This window comes from Danio aesculapii, chromosome 1, assembly GCF_903798145.1.
Source record: "Danio aesculapii chromosome 1, fDanAes4.1, whole genome shotgun sequence".
Taxonomy (NCBI): domain Eukaryota; kingdom Metazoa; phylum Chordata; class Actinopteri; order Cypriniformes; family Danionidae; genus Danio; species Danio aesculapii.
The window spans coordinates 20,621,556-20,633,869 of NC_079435.1; the positions used below are offsets into that span (position 1 = coordinate 20,621,556).

General features: G+C 39.6%; 1 protein-coding gene across 1 annotated transcript in view; it reads left to right on the forward strand.

The window, feature by feature from the left end:
* The window catches only part of maml3 (mastermind-like transcriptional coactivator 3), a 183,478-nt gene that overhangs the window by 101,069 nt on the left and 70,095 nt on the right, over positions 1 to 12,314 (forward strand). The window contains exon 2 of the mRNA XM_056457115.1: positions 6,886 to 8,466. Coding sequence (XP_056313090.1) covers positions 6,886 to 8,466 — 1,581 coding nt within the window. The remainder of the gene's footprint in view (positions 1 to 6,885; positions 8,467 to 12,314) is intronic.

Here is a 12,314-nt window from a genome sequence, read left to right on the forward strand (position 1 = left end):
TTACAAGTGTTGTAAGAAAGGTACAAAAAAACAAGGTATTTATTCATACTTTACTTTAAAACGCGTATAGATACCAGGCATGAAAGGCTTAGTACCATTGTGTCACTCCTTCCCTTAGTTCCAGCCTTCTGCTATGAGCAAACAGGATGTTGGGTGCTCCCAATTTTGCTTATGTGGTGTGGCATGTTGGACAGCTATTCTTACGTAGTGGAAGAGACTCTAATGCTGATTACCTTATTCTGGGTAATGTTAGTGCAAATAGATAAGCAGCTTTTCCACTATTGGGCTGAACAGTTCAGTTTGCATAACTATTCCATTCTGTGCTGATCTGGGCCAGTCAGCACTGAAACGGTTTCGTTTTCCACTAGTGATGATAATAGAACTCAATTAAATGTAATACAATTGCATCAGTTGTGGTCTTTGGTAACATAAATGTAATGTAACTAGCATTATGGAAGCTTTCTGTATTTGAGACTGTTTTATTCTGCTGATATTGACCTTGTTGAATAACTATAAGTAAAAAAATAGTCCACCTTTTGGCGACACTGGCAGCCAGGCAACAGAATGGTGAAGTTATTCAATTCAATTCATCTTTATTTGTATAGCGCTTTTACAATGTAGATTGTGTCAAAGCAGCTTCACATAGAAGATTATATTGAATTAAAGCTGTGTAGTTCAGTTTTCAGTTCAGTTTAGATTAGCTCAGTTGGTGAAGTCATGTACACACATGCTATACCAGTCCAGCATGGTTGTCCAAGGGGCTGATCACACCAAACGTGCTTTTCCGTTAGGCAATGACTGAATCAGCTGCAAATTGTGCGTGAGTGTTGCTGTTGATATTGTTATAATTGAAATATTCCATAATATTGTGATTATTCAAGATTTGTGACATCATACAGCTTCGGATAACTCAAAACAGTAACAACTAGTCTTTCCTTTCTTTTCAAAAGTCTCTGGTGTCATCTTGACAACACAAATACTGCTGTCACCTTAACGGAAACCCCGCTTCTGCTTTCATTTGATTGGAGAATAAAAGAAGACAGCACTGACATATCGCTCTTTTTCCACTCAGAGTTGATTTTTTTTCAACACCGGGGGACATTGCACAATGGCAAAATCGTGAGGCGCAGTAGGCATTTAAAATGCGAGGCGAGCAGGGCTCATAAGTAGCTCACAAAATGCTTGTGGTCATTAGCATGAAAATATGAAAAAAGCACATTGTGATCGGCCTCTAACCGTACCGAAATTGGTTTGTAATTGTGAGATTGAACCCAATCATGCCTCAAGAAGAAAACTTTACAGGCTGTTCACTTTTGCGCACTCAAGTGCTTCATTTCCAGTTTAGGTGAGTTACACAGAGAGTGGAAGCAGAGCCATTCACGTTTTCCACACGTTTAGATGCGATATGTAAACAGCTCTATAAACAACAATGAAGGACAGCAGACATGAGCGATCGTCATGACCCATGCCGCATGCCTTGCATCTAGCCGTGCATTTATACTTCTACATGCTGTTCGTGTTGCTCTGTAATAACACTTCCAAAATGCTAGCTGGCAGTAGGTTATGTTGTGATCCTTTGTGTCGAGTTTCTTCATAGGTGTTTTGTTTTTGAATGCTACCTTAATGTACAAGTAGCTAAAACTTGCCCATTCAGAGGCAGGAACCGGCGAACGGGCAAACTTTAATCATAAGTTATACACAAAACATTTGGAGCTCCTTCACAGGACTCAACACTCTCACCATTGGGCTCGCAGCTCTCAGCACAGCTACCAAACCGACCAATCACAGAGCTTGCGCTACATGTCGTTGCAATGTGTAGTTCCATTTTTCGAGAGTGTCGGAGTCAGCCACGGCGAGGGCTGTGCGACTGCATGAAGGCTGCGCCAGACCATACACGTCGGCTTGACGCAGAAGTAGAAATCAGCATTAAGGCAAAAGGAGAAACAAGCTTTGTTTGTTCATTGCTGTGCATTGTTGTCATAATATTATTTTTATGGTTTGTTTCATCTGTATATTTGTTCCATATTTTGTTGTTTCTCTGTGTTGTCGCATTTTTTACATATCAATAGTATTTGCCAGTGAGTCTTGCCCCACCCTTAAGGTACCATACTTTTTTGCTACATAAAGTATGTGCCCATAAAAGTGGTACGGTACATTTCAAAACTTTGGTACTACTTTTCTTTGTAATTGTATTTTTACCCTTTATTATATAGAACAGTAAAGTATTGAGAGCAGATTGAGAAGGGGGATGATCTGCAAAGGACCTCAAGGCGTGAATCTTGCTATGTTGACACACTAACCACTAGGCTATTGGTGATGACACTTTGGTACATCTGACAGTAGAAACGGAAATACAAACAGTATAGTACTGTACAAAACCATACCAGTCTATTTTTAAACCATACAGATCTATTTTTACTCGATGCATCCTGTAATATATCAAGGCCACTAAAATGAGATGATCCTCAGGGTTGTCTTTTATTTATTATTGTCCTACGTTATAGGATTTAGGTATTTTTGCAGGGTAAGCATTGCATACATAGTCAAAGAATAGCACGCAGAGATTGAGAAAAGGTGAACGCAATGAAAATCAGCATAGGGAAGGTATAGCAGGGCGAGAGGAAAGAAAACATTAGGGAGGGAGCCCACTAGAGAGATTATTGGCAGAAGTGTCCAGTGCACTCAGCCCGGGAGCTGGGGGGAGGCGCTTCAGGATCAGGAGGTTGCTATAACAACTGCACCTTGGTGGTTCTCTCTCCAGTCACATGAAAGCATTAGCGTCTGTCTGAAGAGCTCTTCTGTCTTTCCCTCCCTCCCTCTTGTATTCCTCTCCCTCCCTTTATCCGTGTGCTCTCCCACATGGTGACTGTGAAGAGAGCAGGAGAGGGAGTGTGTTTGTGTGAGCTACTGAACACTTTAATAGGCAGTGAAATGGAGAAAAACAAACATCAGCCTCCCCCCCTCTACACACGGACTTTCTCTCTCTCTACCTCTGCTGCGTGTTTTCTTAACCCTGCCATGCTAGTTAAGGCTTGGGGGAGGTTTCCTCGTCGTTCTTATCCTATTACAGCGGTTTCCAGCCAAACGCTGCTAGCTAGATGGCTCTTTCTGTCTGCGGCTTATGGCGTCGGTCCGTAGCATTGTGCTCGACCCCAGATGCTGGTAAAGATGTCTGCTTGAGGGGGCTGGTGGTAAACATACTTAATTACGCCTCGCTTAGCATGCAGGGGCTTTGCAGGAAGATGATCATTATTGATATCAATCATGTGCCACTCGGAGAGGATTCAACTGATAGGGTGCAGGAGCGGAGGGAGCAAATGCTTAGCGGTGTCATCAACGAATTTATGAGGCAACGAGAGGACATGTTTGCACAGCAGAATGTGTTCGTCAGGGCTTCAGTTCTAGTTTCAATTCTAGCGATAATTATGGTTATTTTCATACAATTTAGGATGGAGTAACAAAATGAGCAAAAACAAACAAACACCTGTATTCAATAATAATAATCTTCATCATAATAACAATATACTACTACTACTACAAATAATAATAAATAATAATAATAATAATAATAATAATAATAATAATAATTATTATTATTATTATTATTATTAAAACAATAATAGAAGCAATATAATAATAAACAATAACAACAACAACAACAACAACAAAATAATAATAATAAAAGTAATAATTATTATTATTATTATTAAATATGATTGATGATATATTAATAATAATATTTGCATTAAACTTTATAAATAAATTCCATTTAAATAAATATTAAATATATTATAATATTAATTAATTGAAATAAGTTAAAATAATCAAACAAACAAATGAAAATATTATTATAAAAATTTATAAATTCTAAAAAAAAAAATAAAAACACCAAAATACTACTAAAATATTCTAATAAATGTATTAAAATACAATTACTAAATAAAAATACAGCGCACAGGAAATAATAATGTAACTTAATATAATGTAAATAATTTCAAAATATTTTAAATGCATTTGAATTATATATTTATTCATGATACAAATTGTATTGTGTCTGTGACGTCTTATAGATGTTGAAACCTCCTACATTACACAATACAATTTATAGACAGAAAAGTAGCGCCAGTAAATAATTGTGTTATATGAATTATAATATTTATAATAAAACATAATTGTTATTGTGAATAAATCTTAATTAATTTAGTTTCATTTATTCATAATTTGATTGCCACCTTTGTAATTTATTTTGGGTGCATTTCACCCCTAACCTATGGAAGGTAAATGCAATTTTAAATAAATCAAATAAACATTGGAAATTAAAATGAAAACCAGATTAACTTGAGGCGGAAATGCAGTGAAAATGAAATGTTAAATCGGCAACTTCATTTTATTTATCGCTTTGACAGGGACAATGTGTTGTCACAGTGAAAATGACAATTAAATGATTTTTGGCTGATATTTTGTAAACAGTGTTTTATAATGAAATTGTTAATCTGGTTTTCATTTAAATTTCCAATGTTTATTTAAAATTGGCAGGAATTATCTTCCATACTAACCTATTGTTTTATACCTTATAAAAAGACAGTGACTTTGGTTACCTGTTCACATGGACCGTATTGGAACCATGCTTTACCTACAGGACTATTTCAGAATTGCATCTATTTTCTAAATGTTGTTGCCAAATCCCCAGCACAGACTGTTTAAACATATCCTGTACCATGTGTTCTAGATTTCTGCCTCGATTTCTTTCTCTCTCTCGTCCCATCATTCACTCTCACCATGTGAGTGACAGTCATCCTAATCGTCTTTATGGCATGATAAACGGCACGAATATTGACAGCCGTCGTGACGACGGTTGCCTTGACAACCCCCTTAGCTGTTGCACACAACAGAGGTGTAACAATGAAAAATGCGACCCGGCACAGACCTACAGTCAACACGAATGCAAAGTGCATATCTGAGCGTGCTACAGCTTTCCTTCAGTACAGTAATGAATCTGTTAAGCAGACGGTGCAAAGCAGTGTGTTCTAGAGATAGATTACATTTTTAGATGCATGTACGTGCCTTTTTTATCATGCTTATCTCCTTCTTTTGCATAAAGCTAGCCAGTAAACATCAGCCTTTCTTGTTCCCGTCATGATCTTGCTGTTCTTCTGGTTATGTAGAGAGACAAACTGAAAGAAAGAGAGAGAGATAGAGGGAGGGAGGGGGACTAGACGTATTGCCTCAGAGGAGAACTGGAGAGAAGATCCATGAATCTTGTTGTTTCAGAATCTCATTTCGCATGTTTCAGCGCAGTGTTGTATGTGTGTGTGTGTTTGTGTGAGATTTCTAACACACATAGACACACGCTCAGGTCTATTGGGATAAAGCAAAGGAGGTGGGTGGGATCCTGCTGTTGTATACGGGGAGAATTTGTTGCTAATGTTCTTGCGGTTCCTCTATGTTCTGGGTTTACACTCACGTAATCGCACACATTTCACTTCTGTAATTAACACACCGGTAAATGTGTTCACTGTGAGAGTCATTAGCGCAAGTGGAAAGATGAGGAGAGATGATGGGAAATGCTTTTCACCTTCTTTTCTATCCTCACCTCTGAGGAGGCATCTATCACTCCTTCCCCATCAATACTCACTGTTGTTCGTTCTCCACTGCTCTGCCCTGCAGTAACGGGCAGGAAAGGGATTGTCTGCAAAGTGGAGTGATTGAACGTTAGGAGAATTATCTGCGGAAAACTCGCATTATGACTGATTGCAGTTACTTTATAATCTTATTTGCAGTTTATTGTGTTAATAAATTTCGCCATTAAAGATAATAATCACAATTTTAAGGTTTGTCTTCTTTGATCCCTAACCTTTGTCAACATGTACGGATGTGTAAGTGTCTAGCATGCTTGTGGTGCACGGCTTAGACGCAGCTTAATGGCTGAGACAAATTAAGCAGAAGAACACTGTGGGAAGAAAGTGTGCCCAAGTGTGAACAATGAAACGCGTTCGTTTTGCAAGTGATTCCCTCCACCTCTATGCACTCTGTGACTCTTTACTCACTCTGTGTAATTGTAAAGTGATAACTGATTCTTGCCACCTTATTTTCTCTGTGCAGTGATAATACTATGTGTGGCTTCAGTAAAGCAGGGATCTGCAAAACATATCCTCCATTACATAAAACAGTATAATATACTGCAATTAAAACTTGAACAACTGTTTTCTAGTCTGTTTTTTTTTTGAGACAGCCTAACTGTGCAAGTCTTCCTTGAGCATAACCTGATCTGACAGACTTGTATGATTGATTCTACATATAACTATTTAAATTAAACAACGATAGGACCTCATTCCCTAGCATGTTGTTGCCTCATGAGGTCTCTGTTTAAACCCATTCACCTTTGTAGATTACAGAAAAGCATTACTGGATTTAAGTGTAGGCAGTTTGTGTTGATCAAAATAGCAGCTCTCTTTTGACGTCAATCGACACCTCAGTGAAAGATGTCTTTACAGTCAGATAGCCAAAAAGACAAGGTACTCAAAGTAATATCAAATTAATGTTTTATGTGTAATATTTGTAGAAGTAGGTTACACATAACCGCAGTGGTGGTTGCTGACATAAAAACTTGTGCTATTGTGAAATGTTTTGATAGCAAGAAGATATTACCTATGTAAATTTTGGCATTCTGGACCAAAAACCACTCTGACGTGCTTGTGCTATAAAATGTAAATAATGTTTGAGTAGTGCCACGTCTGACTATTTATACACTGAAAAACCACTTCACTTGGCAGCATTACGTAAGATATTGTTGAATGTAGGACAACAGTCTTCTGAAAATGTGTTTCATATGCACCTGAAGAGACTTTCTAACCCTTGTTTTTTCTCTTTTAATTTCTCTCTCAGCTCCAGGAGACGGTGAAGAGGAAATTGGACAGTGCCCGGTCTCCTTTAAATGGTGACCAAAATGGCCTCACTGATGGAAGTTACTCCCCCACTACAAAGAGACTGCGTAAGGAAGGATGCACTGGAATGGACTCTCTCGGTAGCCTCCCACCCATTTCCCCTCTTCATCAAATGGACATCAAACCCACCTTGCCCTCGGGCAACAACAGTGCCTCCTCAAACAATGGAACTGGCAATGGCAATGCTGGTACCAACCACATTACTGGACGACCTGAGGATTTAGGCAAGAATGGTGGAATGCCAGATATTAAACTGAATGGATCATTGGATTTGGACGATGGCTTTAGCTTACTAAAGGACTTGAAACAAGAACCGTTGGATGATGGAGCAGGAATAGAGTCCTCAGAAACATCGCTTTCAAATCAGAACAAGCTCTTCTCTGATATCAATCTGAATGACCAGGAATGGCAGGAATTGATTGATGAATTGGCAAATACGGTGCCTGAGGATGACATGCACGACCTCTTCAATGAGGACTTTGAGGAGAAGAAGGAGGTGAGTGACTTCACGCGGGTGACAACAGAACAAACGCAGCTTGCACAAGACCCAGCACCTAACTCTGTAGCAACGGCACCCAACAGTGCACCACAACCGCAGAGTGGACAGATGCCCATGGGGTCACCTCAGGTGAGGCCATCTTCCTCTGGTCCCCCGTTTGCAACTGCTGCCAGTGGGACACCACCACAACAACCCTTGCAACAGTCACCAGCAGTTGGAATGCCATCAGGATCACCCGCTAACTGCGTTGCTCGTTCTCCGCAAACTCCCACCCAAGCGCAGACCCAGGCCTCGAGGCCGGGGAATGGATTTATGATGAATGCAGGTCCTGCCGTTGGCCCTGTGGGATCAACTCCAGTAGCAGGAGGTGGCCCTGGATCAGGCGGAACAGGTGGAGGAGGAGTACCCGTCCCGCCTACCTCTGAACTATCACCGGCTGAGCAGCTCAAGCAAATGGCTGCTCAACAGCAACAACGGGCTAAGCTTATCCAACAGAAACACCAACAGCAGTCCCAAGCAGCGAACTGGTCACCTGCAGGCGCACCTACAAGCCCTTACAGTGGACCCTTTAATCCAGACAAACCAAATAGCCCCATGATGTATACGCAGGCTTTCAATCCTAGCAACACAATGGGGCCAAAAGCACCAAGCATTAACAACTACCTCCCACAGAACCATATTAACATGCTCAACCAGCAGCAGCAACAGCAGCAACCTAATAACTTGGCTGCTCAAAACAGCCACAACAAGCAGCTGTCTTTTAGCAACACCAAGCCGCTGACTCATTTTAGTGGAGTAGACCATATGAATCAGCGGATGACGCCACCCATGGCCAATCAAGCCAAAAATCCAATGATGCCCTACATGCAGGGCACTGCATCGCAAGGGGGTGGGCCACCTCAAGCTCCAGGGCCAATGCCCAATCAGACAGCCCATTTATCTGAAGAACAGAAGAAGATGATGATATTAAAGCAAAAAATGATGAGTCAAGGCTTGCCGTACCCTATGCAGCCACATGTACAGGTAAGATCCTTGATTTTATTTCCGAATTGTTATGCTAAGCTAAAACTAAGTGCCGCTCTTGCATTTTCATTGGTGTTTGAGTGTAATATTTTGTCCACTAAGGCTGTGGTTGTAAATTTGATGTTTAATCTAGATGATAGTTGTCTGCTTTAAAGCCATTTCAATAATCCTTAGTGTACTTTCTGTAACGTACAGTTTTACTTTTTGTTTTTGTTGGGAACGTCTTAGCAGTTTGTTCTAAATTGGTCTGATTACATGGATTTTTGGACATTTAGTTTAAGCTGATCTATTTGAGTCTATTGAACTCTTTGCCAGAGGATGCATGTAAATGGTAACTTTTAAAAGTTCTTAGCCATTTTGAATGAAGACTTCCACTTTTCTTCTCAATTTAAATTCAAGTCAAGGCCCATTGTTAAACCCAAACATCTATCCCCCTAACTGACCGTCTATTGCATATTGAACACATCAAATTGAAGCTCTGATTTGATTGCCTTTATACAATAATCTGCTGTAGAAGAGTTAATCACTTGATTTGATTTGCTTTAGGGAGACAATGGCTTTGAAATATATTCAGAGTTTTGTTCAAGGCACTGAGCAGTGGGTGAATTACATTTCCGCAAACATCCACTGTTTATCTTTCTGTTGTGATTTTGTATGTAAAATAGTCTGTTCTCATCTCAATTTCTGCTTTCATTTATTGTATTTTTGTCAGTTATGTGTGGAAATTGAGGCACCATCTTTACATTTTCTGTAGTCATTATTGGTCTGTTATTGTGGTATCGTCTACAGTATTTCAGATACTTCTAAACAGGGCTTGACATTAACATCCGCCAAATGTGGCTAGATTTCAGCGGTGGCTGGTGAGACAGATACTCCCACTATAGCCACTTTAGCTGGTTGAAAATAATTTTCCCGGGTAATAATTCTTAAAAGCAGGGTTCGACAATAAGGATGGTCCAATATGCATGCAAAAGCGATGCCAGAATTGAGAAGCAACACGACTGACAAAAATAATTGTGTTCGCGCGAGCAATAGAAAGCAGGTGAATACCAAATGAGAGGATAATCACTCTCGCTAACACCTGAGATGAGCGCGACTGTTTATAACGCATGCGCGCTCCCGTTTCCTTGCGTGAAGCAACTGTGTCTAGAAACACAACTGATGCGATCGGTTCTCTTTCAAATAGACTAGACAAAAAGTGATGAACATGCACCCACAGTCTTGCTGCTTTCAAGATTTCCAGTGTTGACTTATTGTAAGCAGCGCCAGTTGCTTTCACTTTAAACATTCTTTGAATGGTTAAATAATGATTATTTATGGGTGTAACATTAACCGTGTGTGTGTGATCATCCTTTCATTATCATTATGTTTTTTACCTGCTTTCTTTTGTGTTAATATGGTTTAATTATCACTTTTTACAATAACATTGCTTTAATCGGAGATTAACTCCTTATTTATGTGTAGTTAACTGGTGATCTGGGACCTTTAGCCAGGACAGATTACTGTGCATATGTTTAGTTAAATAAAAAGAATAGTATACAGCTATATTTAGCTTGTTTTGACACATTTAAAATTTGTGGCTAAGAAATAATTAATTGTTTATGTTTGGGGTGGTCAGAGATAAATTTGGTAAATCCTTTATTTTGAGCTCTGAAAATTATGTGAAATAAAAACTAATTGTAATACTATCAAACCATGACCCATTTGCTCTTGATTATTGAGCAAGCTCATACATGACACACAATAAGTGAAATGAATGAGGAGGCATGTGGATATGAGGCAAAATCTAAATCAAGTAATATTAGCATGCCAAAGTCATATTTATGTGTATAAAATATATTTTCCCAACAATAGGCGAGTGGCTAGTAATGTGTGAAAACCACTAGCCACAGTAGCTGGTGATCAAAAAAGTTAATGTCAAGCCCTGCTTATAAACCTAGAAGCATGACACCTAAAACAACTTGTTAATTAGGTTTTGAGATATAAGATGCAAAACTGTCCACATTTCTTGCAGTTTAATAAAACTTTTAGTTATACAAGGCTAAATGTTAACACTTAAGCATTGAGATAACGCTTCCGCACTGGGCAGTTTGCCTAGAGACATGCAAAGAGTCTAACCGATAAGTCCTCACCCATAACTCTGGATTTTATGTCTGTGTTGTGCGGTGGGACAGTAATGGTTCCTGTTGCCCTGAGCAACAGCTAGCTCTTGGAATAGGAAATCGACACTCTGTAATATATTTATGCCTATGCGCCAACCTCTGATGTCCCCGTGGCCACCAAAATCCCTTTTCCTCATCCTATCCTTGGTATGAAAACCCTGTCTCTTCTTTCAGGTTTTCAGATCATTATTATTACTGCTCACTTAAATGTCACTGCCATTTTCTCCTTAGATGTAACCACTGGCCTTCAGTCCACGACTAATGAGAAGTGTAAAAATTTGTTGCATGATTATCTAACACAAATCATTAGTCAGGCTACTGTTTACTTAAAAATGTCAGCCAAGACTGCCAGAATGCCTTTGTTAGTGGAAGGGTGAGAGTGCCGGTGGTGGTCTCGGTTACCGAAGAGGTCTCGAGTCTGCTAGCTTCTGAACTGTAAATTATTCTCATTAATGGTGACATCCTCAGCCCCTCCCATGCACCCTCTCTCTCCTCCTTTCATTTTATCCATCTGTTCATTGGGTTCTGTAGCTCTTGCTCTGAGATTAGATATTCCTCCACCCCTTTTCTCTCTCTCTTTTTTTCTTCCCCTGCATCTCCCGTGCCCCCCCCCCCTTCCCTTCTTCCCTCGTTCTCTCTCCTCAGAAGCAATAAAGGGGTAGATTTATGATGGTTGGTTCTTTTGCAGCCTGAGGAAAATGCGGTAGAACAGTGAAACGAGGTAGAAAGATGGAAAAAGAAAGGGAATGAGAGAAAAAGCTGAATTAAGGTAGACCATAAGTAAAAGATGGTTTAAATTATGGAACAGGTGTAAAAGAATTCAAAGACTAAATGAGAGAAAGGCAGTATGGAGGAGGACGGATAAAGAGAAATTTCTGCTCATTTGGAATTTTGCCTCTTCCTAAATATGCTTAAAACAGCAGGGTTTTTACAGCTTAAATGACTTGGCAGCAGAGAAATGTGTTGTTTTTTTGTCTGTAGTGGGCTTGCTCTATGTACTTGACCCAACAAAAATGCCGGTTTCATTGCTTTCGATGTAGTGGATATAATTATAACTAACATTTGCTAATTCTGCACATCATGTTTTCCCAGGCACCTAAGACCAGCCTGACTAGTGCCTTCATCGCTAATGCTAATTTTTGTTTTGCCTGAGGTCTGCATATCAAAATTACTCCTTCGCTTCCTGTGCTTTAACACAGCATCGTTTCCCGTTTCTTGCAGTTATTAGTGGTAAATGTTGTTACGCGCAAATTAGAACAATAATGGACCTGCAGTGAAGTACCTACCGCAATATTTTTAAAGGAGCCAGCTTGGCTCGTGTTGAATTCCGACCATTTGCATGCAATGCACATGCTTCGCACAATATGACATTTAGACCTTTCTGATGTCCCCTTTGTCCACAGAGAGCATGTGCAGTGTTATATGTACTCTCTTCTCTGCTATGGAAAATCAATAACAAATCCCAGCACATGCATTTTGTAAATTAGTAGCTCCATTGTTTAAAAGGTGTGCAACAGTGGCTTTACCCAAAAGACGTGGCTCTATATGACTGAGAGCAACTGATCCATCTTAAATTTGAATATAAATTTAAGTTTTGTAATAAAATATCTGGGCAGCACGGTGGCGCAGTAGGTAGCACAATCGCCTCACAGCAAGAAGGCTGGTTTGAGCCCTGACTGGGTCCGT